This window comes from Phacochoerus africanus, chromosome 2, assembly GCF_016906955.1.
Source record: "Phacochoerus africanus isolate WHEZ1 chromosome 2, ROS_Pafr_v1, whole genome shotgun sequence".
NCBI classification, from domain to species: Eukaryota; Metazoa; Chordata; class Mammalia; order Artiodactyla; family Suidae; genus Phacochoerus; species Phacochoerus africanus.
Window position 1 is genome coordinate 9,106,932 of NC_062545.1, and position 21,719 is coordinate 9,128,650.

The 21,719-nt window shown below is 53.6% G+C and overlaps 1 protein-coding gene across 1 annotated transcript in view; it reads right to left on the reverse strand.

The window, feature by feature from the left end:
• SYNJ2 (synaptojanin 2) overlaps positions 1-20,338 on the reverse strand; it is a 96,532-nt gene extending 76,194 nt beyond the window's left edge. Inside the window, exon 1 of the mRNA XM_047769845.1 lies at positions 20,074-20,338. Coding sequence (XP_047625801.1) covers positions 20,074-20,200 — 127 coding nt within the window. The 5' untranslated portion in view covers positions 20,201-20,338. The remainder of the gene's footprint in view (positions 1-20,073) is intronic.
• Between the last annotated feature and the right edge of the window lie 1,381 nt (positions 20,339-21,719).

A 21,719-nucleotide genomic window follows, 5' to 3' on the forward strand; every position in this document is an offset into this window, starting at 1 on the left:
ATACAGGCACAGGCGTCAAACTGAAAGGCCCACCTGGAGCTGGGGACCCTGCATCGGGACACCGAGACCTGTCCGTGTGGTGGTGGTGGGTTGTCTCCAGAAACTTCCGGCCGCACAGACGCAGGTACAGGTGAGGAGAGCTGGGAGTAGGTCGGAGCAAGCAGAGGCAGGGGCGGAGCGCAGGGGTAGTGAGAGGGGGGCGCAGAGGGAGGAGAGGCTGGAGAAGGTGGCAGGTTCACCTCCCGCTGGTTGGTGGGAATGGAAATCGGTGCAGCCACGATGGAGAAGAGCAAGGAGGCGCCTCAAAAAGCTAAAAGCAGAGTTGCCACCTGTGTGATCCAGCAATTGCAGCCCTGGGCGTACAGCAGGACTAAAGCGGTAATTCAGAAAGATACAAGCACCCCGATGCTCACTGCAGCACTATTCACAACAGCCAAGACCTGGAAACAACCGAAGTGTCGGCGGACAGAGGAGTGGCTAATGAAGACGAGGTACATATACACCATGGACTGTTACCAGCCAATGCCGTGGATGTGGCCATTAAATAAATAAATAAAAGAATGAAATAATGCCATTTTCAGCAAATGGATGCCACCAGAGATTATCATACGAAGCGAAATAAGTCAGAAAAAGACAAATACCATATGACATCACTTATATGTAGAATCTAAAACGGACACAAATGAACTTATCTATGAAACAGAAACAGACTCATAGACACAGAGAGGAGACGTGTGGTTGCCAAGGGGGAGGGGGAGATGGTGGGGGGAAGGGCTGGGAGTTCGGGACCAACAGATGCAAATTATTAAATATAGGGTAGATAAGCAACAAGGTCCTACTGTACAGCACAGGGAACTATATGCAATATCTTGTGATAAATCATAATGGAAAAGAAGACGAAACAGAATGTGTATGTATGTTGGGAGTTGCCTTGTGGGTTAAGGATCCAGCATTGTCGCTGCGGTGGCTTGCGTTGCTGCTATGACGCGGATTCAATCCCTGGCCTGGGAATTTCCATATGCCGCGGATGTGGCCATTAAATAAATAAATAAATAACGTTTTAAAATAAAAAATTAAATTGAAATTTAAAAGAATGTATATGTGTGTAAAAAAAAAAAAGGGAAGAGGTGGCGGTCCAGGGGCACACGGTCCCAACGGGGTCCAGATGGTTGGCATTGGGCATGGAGGGATGAGCCGGAAAGATGGAGGTGGAAGATGAAAAGTGGGATGCCTGACGCAGAGGGCGGACGGAGGGGCCGAGCCAGGGTGGAACACACACTCACCAGAGGGTGGGGGGTCAGGAACCAAAGGCCAAAGGTCATCAGAAGGCTCAACAGACCACCAAAGGTTCCGAGAATGAGCGCAGGATGCAGCAGTGAAGAAGGTAAAATCGTCAAGGAACCAGGCAAGTTCAAGGAGGGGCCAAGGGCAACAGGGTCCCTTGCTGTGCCTGGCCAGAGAGGCAACAGCCAGCAGGAGAATCTGACCCTAGGGTAACTTTCTGGTCCCGTTTCCCCAGTAACCTGATAAAGCTAATCTGTTATCTATTTACTAGACTGCAGGGCTTATGATAAAAAGCCTGGTAGCAGGCACTGGGCTGGGAGGCACCACAGTGACCAGAGCAACGAGGAGGCCACAGAGACTCTAGGATGGAGCTGTCCTTTGAGGGAACCTGGAAGCTCAGCCACAGATGCTGGGTCCTGTGGGGAGTGAGGCTTTTCAGCGAGATGGCCCAGCACCCACACCTGGAGAGGGAGCCGTGTCTGGGGCCTCCTGAAGGTGTGTGGACTCACGGGGCAGCTGGCGGATGGCTCCAGAGGATGCTGCGGGTGCCCCCTGCCCCCAGTGCACTCTGGTTCCTGTCCTGGACGCCTTGCCGGATGCTGACAGTGTGGCTATTTAGATGAACCTAGGAAGACCTTCGGGCGGGTGCTGGGCATGAGAGTCCAGGCTGAGTGCTTTGATGGTGCAGGGAAGAAGGGCCTAGAGGGAACAAAGAGGAGCCTAGAGGACACTTATCCCACCCCCAGGGCCAGGGGGCAAAGGGGAGTGGAAGAGAATGGGCTCCACGTGAGAGGCTGCAGGGAAACAGTGCCCGCCTCAAGGCAGAGCAGACGTGGCGGGGGATTCTGGTTCCCAGCGGGACAGGGCTCTGTCATCAGACGTCTCGGGCTGGGGCAGGTCTCATGGGAGCTGTCGTGCTCCCGCTGTAGCCAGAGTCTGTCTGCTCCTTCAAACCCAGGCCAAGCAGGCTGAGTTCCCAGTCAGCAGGCAACCCGTCTGGGTCCAGAATCAAACCAACCACACGTGCTTCTCTCTTTCCTAATACTTTCCACAATGACACGCCTTAAGGAAATTCCAGCAAAGCCCCTAAATAGGTCAATTTAACAGTGCAGACGGCCCAAGACAGAGGTACCATTTGCAGCTGCATTCTTGTGCCCGATATTAAACCAGCTTCTTGTACTTCAGGTCTCGAGAGGAGAGAATCATCAAGATCAAGGTGAATGTCCTCTTCATGTGCGAATTCGGAGCTCAGCTTAGACCAGCTTGTGGCTGTTCCTTGCAGAGTTATCAATTTGGGGCTAAAGCAGCTGCAAAGACAATGGCTTTCCTCTGGGCGGGAGGCAGCTGGAGGGTTGCTAAGCAAAGTGGACATCAAAACATCAGTCTGCAACAGACGCTTGAGAGCCAAGACAAGAGCCAACTGGGCAGACACGTCACCCCCTGCTAAGGAACTCTCCCGCACTTCTCGCCACCTCTCTCTCCAAAAAGTCCAAGCCACATGAAAGAGCCAGTGGCGGATGGGGGAAGGGCACTCCAAAAACACTACCCAAGCAGACGCACTGCCTACTACCAAGGCCGTGCTCGCGGGCACCACCCAGCCAGAGAAAGCACAAGGATGATGTATGATCGCCTGCAGCCACAGCTGGATACGCAGCTGGATACACTCCCCTCTCTGCACTAAGGTCAGCAGTGGCTGAGGTGACAAGGCTGGAGGAGGAGGCTTGCTCCTCAGGCAAGACGGCTGGACACTGAGTCTTTATAGTTGAGTCTTTTTTGCCCTCAAAAGAAGGAATCCAAGCCTTTAAAAAAAAAAAAAATACTGACACAGTGCTGACTATGTGTCTGAAGGGGCCAGGCGCTGGGGACCAAGGTCTTGGTCAGCAGTTTTTGTTTTTTTGTTTTTTTGCCTTTTCTAGGGCCGCTCCCACCGCATATGGAGGTTCCCAGGCTAGGGGTCTAATCGGAGCTGTAGCCACCAGCCTACACCACAGCCACAGCAATAGAAGATCTGAGCCGTGTCTGTTCACGGCAACGCCAGATCCTCAACCCACTGAGCAAGGCCAGGGATCGAACCTGCAACCTCATGGTTCCTAGTCGGATTCATTAACCACTAAGCCATGACGGGAACTCACGGTCAGCAGTTCTTACATCTCAGGACGGTACCTCAGGGGCAGGGCCAGGGCGGCCGCAGGTTCTCCCACCCAAAAGGGAACACGAATGGGCATAATAATACCCTTTCTCGATAAATGTGAGCAAGTTCTCTTTAGATGGAGGGGGAGTGGAGATCCTTCAGGGCACAGTTCACGGCCAAAGATCTCGCTCCTGGGCCTCGGTCTCTCCCCCTCCCCCAAGAGATTCCCCCTGGAGCAAGTCCCAGTCCCGATGTGTCACTTCCTCAGACAATAAACCCCTCAGTCTGCTTCCTGTGACTCACCGATGAGGTCCTCGGTCTGGGCCCGGTGCCCGAGGTTCCACTCCCAGCGACTTTTCCAGCGTCTTCTCTAACTGACTAGCCAAGCCGGTTCCTTGGTACATCCCCTCTCTTCTCAGGAAGAAGTGCTTCCTTCCTCCACCTGAGTGCCCCTCCCAGCCCTGCTACGACCCTACCTGAGTGCCTCCTCCCTCGCAGAGGGGCCCTGTTTCCATGCATGTACGTACACACACACACACACACACACACACCCTTTAGGAACCACGTCGTGGGATCCATATATGTCTTCTAATGCTACAGGAGAGGCAGGGAGGGAGCCAGAGAGAATGGGAAAGTCACCCCTTTCGCAACTTCAATTCCATCACTCAACAAGAATGCTAGATGCCTACTGTGTGCCAGATGCTGCTCTAGGTACTGAGGGAAGCGGCAGTGAGGCAGGAATACAACCAGGAGGAGAAGCATCCCTTAGAAAGGAGGTGTGATCACCGGGGTGCTGCCGCTGGTGGAAGACAGACCTGTGCAGGATCCGGCAGGTGGGAGTCACCAGAGACCTTGACAAAGGGCTGCAGGGTAGAGGCGGGCACCGAAGCCCGGCGGGGGTGCATCATGGAGAACAGCAAGGGGAGCAGAGACAGCACACGTGGAGAGCCCCTTCACATGGGGGAATGGAACAGAGGGAGGAGCTGGGGCGCTGGGGTCGAGAGGGTGTTTCTAAGCTTGAGCTACCACATCTGTCAGTGCAACGGTGCGAATCACCTCGCTAGGAAGGAAAGAGGGAAACGGGAGGAGCAAGGTCTTCGGAGATGAGCGGGGACAGGACTGGTGGGAAGATGCAGGAGCGGAGCACAGAGGCCATGCCCTGGGCAGAGGGATGTAACAGAGGGGGCGGAGCCACTCACTCAGGGCAGGGAGAGGAGGTGATGGGGGGCCTGCCAACGTTCTCTCTTTAATTTGCCTTTATTCTCTCAGGGAAGCAGGGAGGGAACCCCTTAGCTGAGCGGGACAAGGCGTTGAAGGCTTGCGAAGATGTGAAGCAGTCATGGTGGAGAGTGGAAGAGAAATCCCGGGAGGCACCTGCAGCCAGATGCCTGGACGACCCCGGAAACCTCGACGAAGCTGCAGCAGAGTCCACAGGACCGCGCTTCTCTCCAGCCGAGTCCAGCAACATGAGGGGGTGTGTGGAGTAGCGGGGAGGGGACTTACTCAGGGCTGGGGACTCTGTAAGGAAGGCCAGAGGACGATGAAGAGTGGCAGGTGTGCCGCGAGGGGCACTGTCGGCGTGGATGGGACTCTACGCAGGATGAGCAGGGAAGGGAGGATGGGAGGGGAGAGGAGATGGTGCAAAGGTTCGGGGTCCGCAGACCACAGCTCAGGAAAGCAGGGGTTCTGAGGGGTTAGGAGGGCAGACGGCAGCAGAGAAGGGTATCTGATGCTGAACTTCCAGGCTGGGGTAATAACTGGGGAGGCAAGGGTCCAGCGGTGTGAAGCCGGTTGGAGGGAAAGACTTGACAGTGAGAGGCCAGCAGAGCTGGTGGGCTTGTCATCACCTGGACTGGGGGTGGGACAGGGGTGGGGAGCAGAAGAGCCTGGTGGGCCAGGAGCCCCGCCTCCATGACCAGGCGCCCCCCACCAGGAGGAAGGGCCCTTCTAGGGAGGGAGCACGAGCCTGGGAGCTGCCATGAGGTAGGGGAGCACTTGCAGGTGGCACAGGACAGAGTTCCAGGAGGCAGGGCGGGAGCTGATCAACCCAAAGTCGATTCCTACTCCCTATTTTAACCCAGAATCCAGATCACAGTCCATAACTCATTTGTCAAGCTGCCTTGAGTTTTTCGGACATATTTCTTTGGTCAGGCTCCTTAGGGATCTGACTCAAGCAGGTGTGTTCACCTGCATTGGGTGTCACCGGGCTGCTACCACAGTCTTTAGACAAACTCTGACAAGCTCTGCGGCACATGGGTCCAGGGTCCAGGGAAGATGACAGAAGGTCCGCTCCGAGCAGAAACATGAACAATGTGTTATTACTCACACCTCCACACACGGGTCGCATTTGGGGGCGTAGTTTGTGACAGGTTTGGCCTCTTTCTCCATTACGTGTGTGTTAACTAAACACACCTGCTTATTCACAGAGGCGCCACCCAGGGGAAACAGTCACCCTTGTTTCACAAAAGGGGAGAAGAAAGCTTTTCAAATGAACTGAGTTACACTGTTTAATTGACTTGGACTCTGCCTCCTCCAAACTACCCTCCAGCTCAAAGGCTTTCTGTACCTGGAATTGGCTCAAGTCTCAAAAACAGAGAAGCCCGTGGCTGGGGCAGAACTTGGCCTTAGAATCTTTACCCTGTGCAACTCCTGCTGTGGTGCAATGGGATCGGCAGTGTCTCTGTAGCACTAGGACACAGGTTCAATCCCCAGCCCGGTGCAGGGGGTTAAAAGATCTGATGTTGCTGCAGCTTTGGCTTAGGTTGCAACTGTCGCTTGGATCTGATTCCTGGCCCAGGAAAACTCCATATGCTGCAGGGCAGCCAAAAAGAAAAAAAAAAAAAAAAGAAGTATTGCCATTGTGTCTCAGGGGTAACATAACCAACTAGTATCCATGAGGACTCAGGTTCAATCCCTGGCCTTGCTCAGTGGGTCAAGGATCCAGTGTTGCCGTGAGCTGTGGTGTAGATCACAGATGTGGCTTGGATCCTGCATTGCTGTGGCTGTGGTATAGGCCAGTGGCTACAGTTCCCGTGCGACCCCTAGCCTGGGAACCTCCATATGCTGAGGGGGCGGGGGGGGGGGTTCCTTAAAAAAAAAAAAAAGAGTCTTCATCACTTCACAACAGGGATTCCCCAGATGCACCCCAAGGACTGGTCACCCTCAGTGTTCTGTGAACCAAAGGTCCACCGTGTTTGGGGAACCTGGGCTGGCTCAGCAGGTGGGTTTATCTTCACACACGGCCTCAGGCTGCACATCTTCAAGGGCAGGTGCACCGTGTCCAGACTCCCCCCCCATCCCTCACCCATGATATCCTTCTGCTCACGGAGCCCCTCTCCGGGGACCCTGCCTTTGCACAATGCCTCTGGAGCCTGTCCCACACGCTTCCAGGGCCCGGTTCTGTCCTCCTCAACCCTGGCATTTTGGACTGGGGCCAGACCTCCCGCCCACCCCCACCTCTGGCCGTGGTGGCCCCAACCTACTTCCTGACACTCCTGGCCCTGCCGCTGCTCTTGATCATGCCTCAAGCCCAGGAGCCCTGCCCCCACGTTCTTGGCACTGAGCTGGAGCCTGTGCAGGTGTGTTCCCCAGACGACAAGTCAAATCTGGGCTTGTCTGGGAGCCGACGGGGCTGACCTGGGGAGCCAGGCCAGAGACCCATATGTCTGCTGGGGGAGGGATCGGTCTCAGGGGCCGGGCAGGTGTGAGGGCACAGCTGCAGGCCAGCGGGGAGGGGTGTGGCAGAGGGGCTGCACTGTCTGTCACGGGGACGTCCAGGCCTGACGCACAGGAGAGCCGGCAGGAGAAAGGAAGCGACACAGAGAACAGCATCCACACGCCCAGCACGGACGGTGCTGCCCCGCCACTCAGGCCATTTTCCTTCTGAGAGTTCCTATGTACAGCTTTTGACAACCTGTCTTTTTTTTTTCTTTTTTGGGGGGGTAAAGCAAGAGAGATTTATCAAGGTATCAGAGGGGGATGGGCTGAGCTCAAGATGGCGCCAGCCTTGCCAATTTTTCTGATGATTGGTCCTTCCTCTTCGTGGTCCATAGGCCTGCCTTTGCAGTCTGCAAGGAGTATCACCTTTGGCTTTTGCATGTGTTGCAAAGGGCTGAATTCCTTCCAGGCTCTGTCTGTCTTTTACCTACATTTATGGTGTCTTTTGATATCTCAGAGTTTTAAATTTTTACGTAATCAAATCTATCAATCTCACACTGGGTCAAGGAAGAGCAGGGGTCCCTGGAGTGCCACCCAGCACTGTTTCCAGATCTCCATGCTGGTTATGTGGTGTGTTCAACCCGTGAAAATTCATGGAGCTGTCCACACAGGATTTGTTCATTGTTCTACATATATTATACTTCAGTAAAAAAAAATTTTGTAAATCTCTCAGGTTTTTTGGGTTTTTTCCTTTAGGACTCCTGAGTTTTACGCTGTGTTTATTAGAGAGGCTTTCCAGGAGTTCCCCTGTGGTTCAGCAGGTTAAGGACCCAAAGCTGTCTCTGTGAGCATGTGGGTTCAATCCCTGGCCTCGCTCAGTGGGTTGAGGGTCCAGCGTTGCCACAAGCTGCAGCAGAGCTCGCAGATGCGACTGAGACCTGCTGTTGCCGTGGCTGTGGTGTAGGCTGGCAGCTGCAGCTCCAATTCGACCCCTTGCCCGGGAACTTCCATATACCACGGATTCGGCCCTAAAAAGAAAAAAAAAGGCTTCCCATACCATTACACTATGAAAGTTCCTCCTATGTTTTCTTTTAATACTGTAAAAGTGGGATTTCTTTAACTCTGAAATACTTATGGAATTTATTTTGATGTATAATTTAAGGTAGGGCTCTGACTTTTTTGGGTTTTGGCCACACCCACGGCATGCAGAAGTTCCCAGGCCAGGGATCAGACCTGTGCCACACAGTGACCCAAGCTGCTGTGGTGACAACACTGGATCCTTAACCCGCTGAGCCACACGGGAACTCCCTGCAGGGCTCTAAGTTAATTCATGTCCAAATGGGCTTCATGAAACCCTCCTCTCGCTCTCTAGCTCTCCTGGGAACAGGATGAAGGTAAAATATCAAGTGTCGATAGATAACATTGCTTACAGAAAAAATGACCTTCCTTGGCAAACTGCTTCTGGATAGGGAAGCACCTCCAATGAACAATGATAATCCCCTGATGGGGACCCCAGGCTGGGGGCTTCCTCAACTGTGACAATTCTTGTCACTGGGCAGGTGCCTGGTGAACCCTGGAATCTATACCTATGGGGGGGGGTTACAAGGGACACTGGCCCCTGTGGGCACAAGGCTTCAGGGTAGAGAGAAACTAGTTAGCGACAGACAGCAGTGTCAACAGTCACCTGTACAAACTGGTTCAAGGACCACTCACTCCCCAGAGGAGGAAGAGCAGAGGCACTGTCCTGCAGGGCCAGCCTTCCTCCTTTCCGACCAGATGGCCGAGGGAAACCCGCTCTCGATATTTGGCTGAATAAAGGACGTGCCCAGCTGCATAAACAACATTTACTGAGTATCCATCTTTCCTCCAGCTGATTTAAATTGTCACCTTAGCTCAGTGATTAATGAATCCGACTAGGGACCATGAGGTTGCGGGTTTGATCCCTGGCCTTGCTCAGCGGGTTAAGGATCTGGCGTTGCCGTGAGCTATGGTGTAGGTCGCAGACGCGGGTCGGATCCTGTGTTGCTGTGGCTCTGGCGTAGACCGGTGGCTACGGCTCAGATTAGGCCCCTAGCCTGGAAACCTCCATATGCGCGGGAGCAGCCCTAGAAAAGGCAAAAAGACCAAAAAAAAATTGTCACCTTAATAAACTGAATTTCTGTTTACACGAGTCTGTTCTGAGCCCTCTCCTCACTTCTGTTGATTTTTCTGTCTGTCATTGTTGCGGCTTTACGGTATGATCTCCTGTCTGGTAGATCAAGTCTGTCCTGATCCGTTTCCAAGTCTTCCTGGCTATTTGGGCCCTTTCTTCATCTTCAGCAGTGTCTCCTGACCTCTCCTTGCATCAGCCACCCTTGTTCTGCTTACTTCTTGGGGCCGCTGGAACTCAGTGCCACTAACGGGGGAGCGAAACGACTGCAGTTGATTCAACAACTGCAAAACCCAGGTGTCGGCGGGGCCACCCTCCCCGAGGGCTGCAGGGGAGCATCCCTCCCGACTCTCCCAGCTTCTGGGAGCCCCAGGCAGCCCAGGCCAGCAGCAGCATCACTCCAGCCTCTGCCTCTGTCTCACGTGGCTTCTCCCTGCGTGTCTCCGGCTTCACAGGACATTTGCCCCTCTGTGCGTACCTGTCTCTCTCCTCTTCTTATAAGGACACTATCCTACTGGATTAAGGGCTCATCCCATTCCAGGATGACCTCATCTGAATGCACATCTTCTTGTTTTTCTAAAATGGCCTCATCCTTGGCAGATGGAAGTTCCCCGGCCAGGGAGGGAATCTAGGCTGCAGCCGTGGCCTGCGTTCCAGCTGTGGCCACACCAGATGCTTTAAGCCACTTCAACAGGGATCGAACCCACACCTCCACAGTGACCCAGGATGCTGTCGTGAGGTTCGTTTTTTTTTTCTTTTCAGGGCTGCACTTGCAGTATATACAAGTTTCCAGGCTAGGGGTCTAACCTACACCACAGCCACAGCAACACAGGATCCTAAACCCACTGAGTGAGTCCAGGGATTGAACCCTCATCCTCACAGACACTATATGGGATTCTTCATCTGCTGAGCCACAGGGAAAACTCCCATAGTCACATTCTTAACCCATTTTGCCACAGCGGGAACTCCTTACTTTACATCTCAATTAGGGCGACCAAAACCTTGTTTCCAAGTAAGGTGACATTCAGTTAGCAGGGATTAGGAACATCTTTGGGGGGGCCACAATGGAACCTACAATATCCTGCCCCCAAAGAGCTGGCATTCTCATGAATAACACACATTGCAAACGAATAAATAAGGTAATTTTGGTGATGCACGCTACAAAGCCAAGAAAACTGGTGATGGAAGCGCTGCATTTGGGCGTGGAGACCAAGGGCTGGTTTGGCTAGGGGTCCGGAACATCGCCCCAAGGTCCCCGCGTTAGGCCTGAATGAGGTCGGGGCAGCCAGGCAGAGGTCTGGGAAGCGCACTGCGGCAGAGGACACAGCACGGGCAGCGGCTGAGGCAGGAACCGGTCAGGGTCACTCAAGAGGAGTGAGCCCAGGGAGGGGCTGGAGAAAGAGCCAGGGCGGAGGACCCAGGCCTGCAGGCTTGGTCAGGGCGCTGTGTGGGGTCGAGGGGACAGCCGGGGGTGGCAGCCGGGAAGCTGGTCAGGAGTGGCGTGCAGTCCAAGGGAGAGATGGGAGTGGTGGGGCCAGCGTCGCAGCAGCTGCAACAGGCAACTGGTGGATTCGGGTATATTTTGGAGGTTGAGTGGTCTGGACTTGCTCGTGGATTGCATGGGACTAAGGCAAAGAGCAGGATCTGGAAGACTCACAGGTTTTGTCCAGAGTATTTGGCCCACCCACGGGGCGGTGGGGGGAGCGCGGGGGGAACTGCCATTCATCCAGATGAGAGGATTCAGATAAGGACAAGCTGAAGTGGGAGGAAGTCCCAGATACACTTTAAAATCAGCCTAAGTTTTTTGTTGCTTTTTTGTTCTGCTTTTTAGGGCCTCACCCATGGCATATGGAAGCTCCCAGGCTAGGGGATGAATTGGAGCTGCAGCTGCAGGCCTACCCCACAGCCACAGCAACACTGGATCTGAGCCACATCTTTGACCTACACCACAGCTCGCGGCAACGCCGGATCCTTAACCCACTGGGCGAGGCCAGGGATCGAACCTGTGTCCTCATGGACACTAGTTGGATTCATTTCCACTGTGCCACAATGGGAACTCCCAGCTGGTTAAGTTTTATGTCAAACTCCTGTTATTTGGAATTTAATTGGATTTTACACATGGCCATTTGCATTTATAGATTTATTGAGAACAAACACTGTTACAATGTTCATATTCCTCTCCCAAGAATATGCTGTACCTTTGCGTTTATTCAGTGCCTGAGCAGAGAGTTATAGCTTAACAGATTTTATTATGTTTACTCCCAGAAATGGCTGTTACTGGGAGTGGAATCTGTTTCCCCTACCGCACACTCTAAGTGGCTAATGATGGTATATGGGAAAACTATCGATTTTCATCTGTTGAAACTGAAAAGCAGCCAGTTGATTGATTCACTAAGTCTAATGAACCACCACATGCTCGTCACCCAGCTCCAGGAGGCTGCACCAGTTTCTCACTTTTATTTCACCTGTTCTCCCGTTCCCACTGGGCACGTGACCACGAGTCTGGCTGTCTTCCTCCTGGACCGCTGCCAAACAAGTGCCAGACGTGACAGCGCTGTCCTCAGAGACTTCGGACCTGGCTTCTGGACTTGCTAAGTGTACAGGCTTCACCGTCCTCACCCAAAGGCCTAAGCGTGCGCAGGAGGGAAAGACGGAACCCGCAAACTCGCCCCTGGGCCCCAAGAGAAAGGTGCGGATTGGACTGAGCTCCTCTTCAGCTCACAGACTCGCCTTACAAATCCTTCCTCGAGGCTTCGTTCTGGGTCTGTTTTCTCTATTAAGACAAAACTCTAATAAGTGCTGAGCAACCTATTTTTCCTAAGAGCAAACTGACCCAGAAACCTAAAGGGGGGTGGGGGGGGCGGTATGCACTGAAGTCAGACACGAGCCCAGAAACCTCAGGGTCTGCCCGCCCGGGGCAGGCAATGGTGTTTCACTAGAATTTCTCACTCTGTGTCTTGTGTAAAGTGTTCCCGTGTCGGACAGGCAAGCCACCACTTCTGCTTTTGGATCAAGGTTCTTGCACAACCACACATGTTAGAAAAGGCCGTTACCTGTCCACTTTCTCCAGGGCAGCCTCTGGCCCATGCGGTGCCTCTTGGTGAATTTGAACAAAGTGCCCCCCCTCCTGGATTCAGCCAAGGAGGGGCACCCAGGAGGGAACAGCCATTTGACCCCCCCCCAACTCCCCCCTCCCCCCAGAACCTGGCACCAAAGCCTGGGCCTTCCCTTGCGGTCCCATCCGAGACTCCTGGGGTCCTTGCAAATGTCAATATTTTAACATCCTAATGGAAACCATACCTCTTCCCCTGGCAGCAAACAGCAAAATTTGAAGAAAGAGTAACAATAATGTCCTATTACTTTTCCAACATACAATATTTATCAGCCGCAGACCAGATTCATGGTGAAGCTAAGGGCATGTAATGAACAGGCAATAAAAACAGGTGGATAGGAGTTCCCGCTGGGGTGCAGGGGTTTAAGAATCTGACTGCAGAGACTAGGGTCACTGCAGAGGTACAGGTTCCATCCCTGGCCTGGCGCAGTGGATTAAAGGATCCAGCGTTGCCACAGCTGCAGCATAGGTTGCAGCTGGGATTCAGTCCCTGGCCTGGGAACATCCATGTGCCACATCACAGCCATTAAAAAACAAATAAAGACATAGATAAAACAAGCTTACACATATGCCCAGACATACAACTCCCCGCTCCAGTCCAGACTGCTTTAAAAATGATGAATGTGCTGAAATATGAATATGATGACTATGATACAGTATGATGAAAGGTATGATTTTTCAGAACATCAGTGAATATTAATAGGAATCAGCTAAAAGAGCTCCAAATTAGCATAGTTTATGATACTTTAATACATATTGTATGTTCCTAAATCGTTATGGCTTAAAATTCTTTTTTGCTGATTATAGGAAAGGGGTGGAATCAAGGAGAGACAATTTCATGCATTTTAATTCATAAGTTTCCAAGAAAAAAATATACAGCATCAGACGCCTAGGGTTAGCTCAGACTTAGATCCGAGCCATCTGAGATGTTACCTTGCCAGACCCTTTCTGCTAAGATTCAAAGTTTCGGATAGTTGATCATTTTAACTAGGTGTGTAAGGTAGGAGTGTGGCTTATTTGCTTGTGCTGAGTATTTGAGACTTTGGGATTTTTTTTTTTTCTTTTTTCTTTTTAGGGCCGCACCTGTGGCATATGGAGGTTCCCAGGCTAGGGGTCCAATCGACGCTGCAGCTGCCAGCCTATACCACAGCCACGGCAACACAGGATCTGAGCCACGTGTGCGACCTACACCACAGCTCACAGCAACGCCGGATCCTTAAGCCACTGAGCAAGGCCAGATCGAACCCGCAGCCCCGTGGTTCCTAGTCGGGTTCATTTCTGCTGCGCCACAACGGGAACTCTGGATTTTTTTTTTTATTATTAAAGTATAGTTGATTCACAATGTTGTGCTAATTTCAGGGGGTTATTTGTTTTATTTTTTTAAAAACACATGGAATCTGAGAGTAGAGAAAGCAGTCTAGGTCACCATTCATTTATTTTCAGATTAGGATTCTGAGGCTTGGGGGGATTAACTAAATTCCCCCGGGTAGGGAACAGTTTAAAGAGTCAGGGTTAGAACTCCGAACTCCCCTCCTACCCAGAGGCAGGAGAGGACACAGGTGGAGGTTCGGAGGCGTTATCTCCAGGACCGTGGGGAGAGACCTGAGCAAAGGGTGGCGGTTGGCTTTTTCTGCGATGATTACCGCTGGTCAGTAACGTCAATGCAAGCCGAATACAAAACGGGCAGCAAAGATAAGCTGCACATCCTGCTCACCTCAAATCAGGCCATTTTCTGAGATCCTGATGAATGAGCGGACCAGCCCGGTCCTCCGCTGGGTCAGAGCATGCGTCCTAAACACGCTGTCCTCTCCTCGCCACCCCCCAAACCCCACATGAACGCTGTACCTGAGAGCATCCGTGGCCCCGGTTCTGCTGCGTGAGACCTCACAGTGGTTTAAAGGACACAGAGGAAGTCCCTCTTCCTTTCTTACCACCTGCTCTGCCCTGAGCATCACCTCAGAGCTTGCCAAAGAGCAGAGGTGGCAGAAGGGGAGGCCCTGTTCTCAGGGAGTGTGTGGCTTCACTGAAACACACACGGAAGAGCCAGAGGGTAGGCACAAGGGTCAGGACGTCGGAGCGAGGGGGCCCCATCACGCCTCAGCAGCCTCGGGGAGGGGAGGAAGCGGGGCAGAAGTGGGCACAGATGCAGGAACAGAATTAAGCACCAGCATTTCTGCTTTGGAAGTGCTCCCATGAACCAGGCCTCCGGAAGGAACTGCCCTCTGCCCCATAGCTAATATGCTCAGTGAATCCTTGTGCCCAGAGTCATTTTCTGATCCAAGAAGCCTTACAGGCAAATGGCAACCCTCCAGCTTTATATGCCATGAGTGCAGGCTGCTGGCCCCCAGCACCCAGCCAGATACATCCAGCCATTCTGGACGGGGCCCTGTGATGGCCCCGCTGGCCCCGCTATAGGTGCCCAGTGCTCACCTCGGGTGCAAAGCACAGTCCATCCACCCACTTGGCAGAGCTACCCTGGGCCCCAGAACAAGCAAGCACAGGACAGGAAGACAGATTCCTGCGGGGCGACCAGCACTCAGTCAGGAACCTCCCTCCACACAAAATCAGCAGAGCTTCGGGAAGCCGCCGACGTGTTATCTGGTCCTCGTGTTGGGATGCGCATCCTTGGGGAGCCCACCGTGTCACTGCGCCTCTCCACTGAGAAACCTAGCACCTGCCCGGCCCTGAGCCCTCATCAGGCCCTGTTCTGGGCGTCACAGCCTCAGCTCCAGTGGGATGCAGGACTGAAACCCACACACGTCTCCTGCAGCCCTCCCCTTCACGACATCCCATGCACCGCTCGCCAAATGCTAACTGCCTCCCCAAGCCTGAACGCTGAGCCCTCTGTAACAAAACCAGGTGAAAACCCTGTCACAGGCAGCGTGCTGTCCCGCTGCTTACCCGGGCCAGCAGACCTCGTCTTTGCTGACCACACGGGTGTTTTGAAACCCAAGATAAGCACAGAAATATCAGGATACGCATGCAAATCAGGAAGGAGAGAAAAGAAGGAAGGAAGGAGAGAGGGAGGGAGGGAGCCGAATCACATTTCCTAAAGTCTTGTTTGGCAAAGCGCCAAGTAAATTTCAGGAGATCGTTTTTCATAAAAAATACAGGGTAACATGGAATTGAAATATACCAATAACTATCAGCACTGAGTGGCAGGTACTGGGGATTTACTTTTCTGTCTATGTTTGTGTACATTTGAAAATTTTCAGACGTTCCTGTTGAGGCTCAGTGGATTAAGAAACTGACTAGCATCCATGAGGATGTGGGTTCGATCCCTGGCCCAGCTCAGCGGGTTAAAGATCTGGCATTGCTGTGAGCTGCAATGTAGGTCGCAGATGCAGCTCAGATCTGGCGTTGCCGTGGCTTTGGTGTAGGCCGGTGGCTACAGCTCTCATTCAACCCCTAGCCTGGGAACCTCCGTATGCCGAGGGTGTGGCCCTAAAATGATTGAAAAAGAAAGAAAGAAAGAAAGAAAGAAAGAAAGAAAGAAAGAAAGAAAGAAAGAAAGAAAGAAAGAAAGAGAAGAGAAATTTTTCACAATTAAAGGTTTAAGGAAAAGTTCTGGAGCCACACAGTCCAAAAAAGGAGCCTGGCACGATCTCAAATCACAATCTCCTGGTGAGTTACAGAAAAGTCAGGCAGAAGCACCCACTAACCCAGTTTGCAATTTTGTCAATATCATGCTAAGCGAACCTGCCTCTGGGAAAGGCCTGTTCGAGCCATGGATGCAACAGGCTGCCGTGACCCCAGATCGTTGCCCAGGTTCCCCAAGTCTGGAGCCCCGAGCCCCCACCAGGCCCTGTGCTTCTGTCTTTACCCAGGAGGATGTTTGACTCTCAGCTGCCCCAGGCAGGTCAAACTTCAAGTCACCAACCAAATAAATCTGGACCACCAAGCCTGACAAAGTGGCCTAGGTTGCAGTTCCGACAGAGCCTTGCCGGGCTCCGTGGCCACATTTCCAAGTCAAACAAAACGTGACACTGTAGCTTCTGTACAAACACAGCAGCTGGGAGAACCCGGGCCTGTGTTTACACAGGCCCTTTTCCTCCAGAAGCCCCAAGTAACGTAGGGACGCTCCCTGACAACTTGCCCCCAAACTTCCTTTCCACCCTGTTCCCGGCTGCTGACTCCACAGAGAGCGTGGCTGGGGGAGGGTGGGGCAGGTTGCACACACGTGTAAACACAGGAACATTCGCAGGCCGCCCTGCTTGGGAGTCTTTTTGGAGAAAACTGAACTTTGGAGTGTTGGTGCTGGCTCTGAAAGGGACGAAATCCATGAATAACAGGCACAGTTGCCTTTATCTGGTCCACACGGAGTCTAAAATCGACAAAGAGAGAGACAATGGCAGGTCCTGTTTGTCCCAGAATGCAAATGAGAGAACATCTGTATGCTAATTGTGGGTTTTGGACACAGGGGACTTGTCACAGGCTCTGGCTTTTTTATCTTCACTTGAGAAGCCTCCTATTGTTGAATCAGGGCATCAAGAAGACTTGATTTAAAAAACTTTGAAATTGATGGCCAATACAGTTGGCTTTTCTGCCTCTGGAATCCCTGTTGCCACTGATCCACGTTAGAGTCTCACCCTAATTCATTTGGAAGCTGGAAGTAGGAAGTATTCCTCCAGCAACCCTCCTGCAGGCAGGCGAGGAGGCCACGTAGGTCAAGTCAGAAGAGAAGGGCTAGGAGTTCCGGCTGTGGCGCAGTGGAAACAAACCCAATCCCACTAGGATCCATGAGGATGCAGGTTCGATATCCGGCCTCGCTCGGTGGGTCAGGGATCCAGCATTGCTGGAAGCTGTGGTGTACGTGGACAGCTATAGCTCCGATTCCACAGCCCTAGCCTGGGAACATCCATATGCCACAGGTGCAGCCCTGAAAAGCAAAAATAAATACATAAATAAAAATAAAAGCTATTTGCACTGTGTCTTAAAAAAAGAAGAGAAGAGGAGTTCCCATCGTGGCGCAATGGTTAACGAATCCGACTAGGAACCATGAGGTTTCGGGTTCGGTCCCTGCCCTTGCTCAGTGGGTTAACGATCCGGTGTTGCCGTGAGCTGTGGTGTAGGTTGCAGATGTGGCTCGGATCCCGCGTTGCTGTGGCTCTGGCGTAGGCCGGTGGCTACAGCTCTGATTCAACCCCTAGCCTGGGAACCTCCATATGCCACGGGAGCGGCCAAAGAAATAGCAACGACAACAAAAGACAAAAGACAAAAAAAAAAAAAAGAAGAGAAGGGCTAACCTAGCAATCGACCAAGCAAGGAGCAAGAGTTTTTCCTTAAACTCACAACCCAATTCAAGCCGTCTCAGCTCTGCCTGAAATCACAGAACAACGATGAACCCCTTTCAGTGTGAAGCCTTTTCAAGGTATGATCCTTACGGGTTAAAATGTGCCTTGGAGAGCTGTGCTAATGCTTGTCGGGCCCACCGAGCTCCCCTGCAGGGCCCCATGAAAGCAGTAGCACGCATCCGCCACAGAGCTGCACAGAATCTTAGGACCACTCAGCGGCCAGGGAAAAACCACGACCCTCGTAGGAATAAACCCTTGACCTAAGTCTGTTTGGCCTCTCATCCCTCACCTGGGAGACCTATCACAGGAAACCACAGCTGACGTGGAAAGGAAGTTGCACCCAACCTTGAACCTCATGGAATGGGCAGAATTCCACTACCAGCTCTGCCGGCTGCCCCAGGTGTCCTGTCCTACACAACAGCAGAGACTGCGACCTTCTGGAAAAAAAAAGAAAAGAAAAGAAAAATGAAAGCACTCTTAACCTTACCCAGGAAAGGAAAGCAAAGAGCTAGACCTTTGGAACACAGATGGGAATTTCAAGTTCAGAGCCAGTCTGTCCAATTACGACATGTTCAGGAAACTCAAAGAGTCTGAGACAACAACCTTCCAGTAACAGAAGGCTCTTCCAATCCTTCTCGGGACCAGCACCAGCACCTCGTCCTTCCACAGCTGCCTTCTAAAGCAGCCCGGTACCTTGTACTCACCAACATAATATATACATGACTTCAACCCAAACCTAATTTCCAAATGGAAAATAAGCACTTTATTGCATTTGTTAATCACTTAAAGATCTTCACTTTTGAGGAAGATAAACTCTTTTTATCCCAACGGCTTCAAAGGCACTCTTAAATATATATGCACCTTACTTAAGGTTGCTGTAATTCAACCAAAGGATGTTTTAATCCCTTTGACGAAGCAGTAGTTAAGTACCATGCAATTAATCTCTCAGCTCTGATAAACGTGGTATGAAGGAGACATCTCAAACGGAATGGAAATTTCTGTGATTTTCTTTGGAGACCTTAGCACATAACCAAACTTGGGCTTTTCGAGAGAGAGCACAAATTGAAATAATCTGATAATAATTCCATCCATGATTTGTTGTACATTTATGGTGCTGACAAGATTGGTGATGCTGTTTTAGTAACCAACTGACTGCAAATGAGCCAGATAACTATATGCTCATGAAATGATTAGCGAAGCTGAAATAGAAGAGGAAGAGAAGGACGTCTCGGTCCTTCCAAGATGTGTACTGAAGAATCTAATTGAAGAATTGATGCACACAGGGTGAAAGAAAAAAAAAAAAAAAAGGACTAGACTCAGTTATAAAGCATTGTGGGGCTGAGGGCACTGGTCAAACACCCAGACCCTCCTCTGTGCTTTGTTCAGCTGCGAACCAGGGAAGATGGTACAGCTGGACACCAGCTGTGAGCCGACTCCCTGGCGTTCAATTTGAAGTTCTAACAACCCCACTTGGTTTTGCTCACTTTGGTATCACCAGCCCTTCCTCGTGAATGTTAGCCAGTAAACAAGGGACCCAGCAGTGGTGATTCCAGGAAGTCAAGCACTGCAGGGACAATACAGAAATTGCCAAATGGAAGTCTGGTGGAGCTGTGTCGCCTGGGGCAAGCAAGTTTCTTAGCTTCTTCGGATCTGTTTCCTCCTCTGTAATATGCAGATAGAACAGCCCTTGTGGAGAACTGTGAAAATTAAATGAGATAGTCTCTAAAGCCCTTGACACAATATCAGTGTCAAGACTCGCTGGAGCACAGAGATGAAGTATACTGGCTGGACACCTGCTTAACGTCAAATATCCACAGCCCAGGATCACCACGTAGTATATTTGCCTCCAAGTTCTATACTTTGCGGTAATGACGCTACTCAGCCAAGTATTCATATGAAACAAAGATGCCGTGTCCCGGGGCTTTCCTCCCCATCCCCTCCGGGGAGTGAAGCCGACCTTCACAAAGCAACAGGCATTCACTGGTTTCATCAACAAGTGCAAAAGAAAAACAGCGCCAGGCGCTTGGGCGGGCCAGCGCCCCCGTCGCCCCCTTGGATGGAGCGCGGGGCCCAAGAGGCCGGGGGCGGCTCTCCGTGAACAGACCCTCCGCCAGGCAGGCGCGCAGCGGGCAGACCCGAGGAGGGGCCGCGGGCCGCCTGCGCGCCCGGCCGCAGCCAGACGCGCTCTCTGGCGTCCCCGGCGTCACTTCATTCAAACAGGCCACCCGCCGCCCCGCGCGTGCGACCCCGACGCCTCGGCCGCCTTCGCGCCGCCCGGGACTGGTCACCTCGGGGAAGAGAGGTGCCCGTCTACGTCTGGGCAAAGGCAGGCGCCCTCGCCTCCGGGCATCCTCCCGGGGCAGGGGACCTGGGAGCGGCCCCGGGGCCGGCCCCGCCGCGGCGGCCCCGGCCGCGAACCCCGGGCGGCGCCGCCTGTCGCACTCACCGAGCGTGGCCACCGTGCCGGCCTCGAAGAGCAGGCAGTCCCCGCGGCCCCGCGCCTCCAGCAGGACGCTGCTCTCCCCCGAGGCCTCCAGCCGCCCGAGCAGCCGCAGCCCTTTGCTCAGAGCCATGGGCGCGGGCTCGCCGCGCTCCCGCCACTTCCACGAGGCTTCCTGGGCGGCCGCGCCGCGGGCCGGGCGCAGGCTCCTCCCGACCTCCTTCCTCCGCGGCCTCGGCCGGGCCGCCTCCTCTGCGGCCGCGCGCGCCGCCCCGGGCAGGTGAGGGCGCGCGGCCGCCTCCCGCGGCTCCGCCGAGGCGCCGCGCTCCCCCCAGCGGCCAGGCGGCGGGCGGCCCCTGGGCTGGCTCCGGGGCTGATCGCGGCCCGGGCGGAGGGGAGGTCCTCCCGGCGGAGGGCGGCAGCCGGGGAGGAAGATTCCACACATTCCTCGGCGCGGAGGAGGCTGCAGGCCGCGGGGCGCCCTAGTGCGCCTGAAACGTTCCTGGACGCCCGCGGCCTTATATGGGCAGCCCGGGCCTGCCCGGCGCCTCGGGGCTGGAAGCCGCAGGGCCCGGCCCTCCGCAGGCACCCCCAATCCCCCCAGTCCCCCCCAGTCCCTCCCAGGGCGCTGCGCCTCCCCCTCTCGTCCCCGCCCGCGACCCTCGGCGAGTCACGTCTGTGCCTCGGTTGCCCTACGGGTAAAGCGGAATTAGTAAGCGTGCCTACTTCATCTGCCCTCGTGAGGTTGCGGCGAGGATGGAGTTAACTTGCCTAAAGGGCTTGATGAATCCCTGGCGAGTGGGCCGTGTTCGCTAAAGGTTGCCTTTTCCTAGCTTGTGGTACCGAGGGTACAGCGGTCCGCTGTCCGCACCGGGTAGTGTAGGGGGGGGATCAAAGGACCCAGACCATGGTCTCTAGACCTGCCGCCTACCATGTGGTCTTGACTTCGCTGAGGCAGCTTTCCTCACCTGCTCCACACGCTTGCAGGAGGGGCGCGGAGCCAGAGGCGCTGAACGCCCTGGAGGGAACAGGCAGGGGCACCGGTGAGATGCTGGCAGGTGCGGCGAGTGTGGGAGTGAGGGGGGCTCTTCTTCTCCTGCCTGTGCCCTTTCCCTCCAGTTTGCAGTCTCTCCCCCTCTGGCGAGTATGCACACTCCTCGACTTCCCGGCAGGTGCTACAAGAAGCCAGCGTGTTTTCACGGCGGACGGACACCAGCACACAGCCACCGCACTGTGTGGCCCATCCCCGATGATGGCCCAGCTCAGTAAGAGAAAGCAGGGCCCCTCTGGGCACTGGGCTCTAAGGAGATGTCAGAACTGGTCTGGAGGGGAGAGAGGGGAGGGGAGCAGGCGTCCCTGGAACCGCCCTTTGGGGGGGGTTGGGGGTTCATTTCCTTCTCCTGCAATGGCTGTGCATGGACAGCCCCAGGCACCTCCATCAGGGTGTTCCCATCTGGTCCCAAACCCAGCTGGCTCCTCTCGCACCCCATTCTGCTCACACAGAGACCTTGGCTCAAGCCATTTGTCCGGGGCGTGTTCCAGAAGAGCAGAGCCCCCGATGTCAAGCAGGACAGTGGAGCACTTGCAGACGTTCAGGAAAGACCAGGAATGACCAGGAATGACCAGACCTTCCATCCTCTGTGGACACCCTC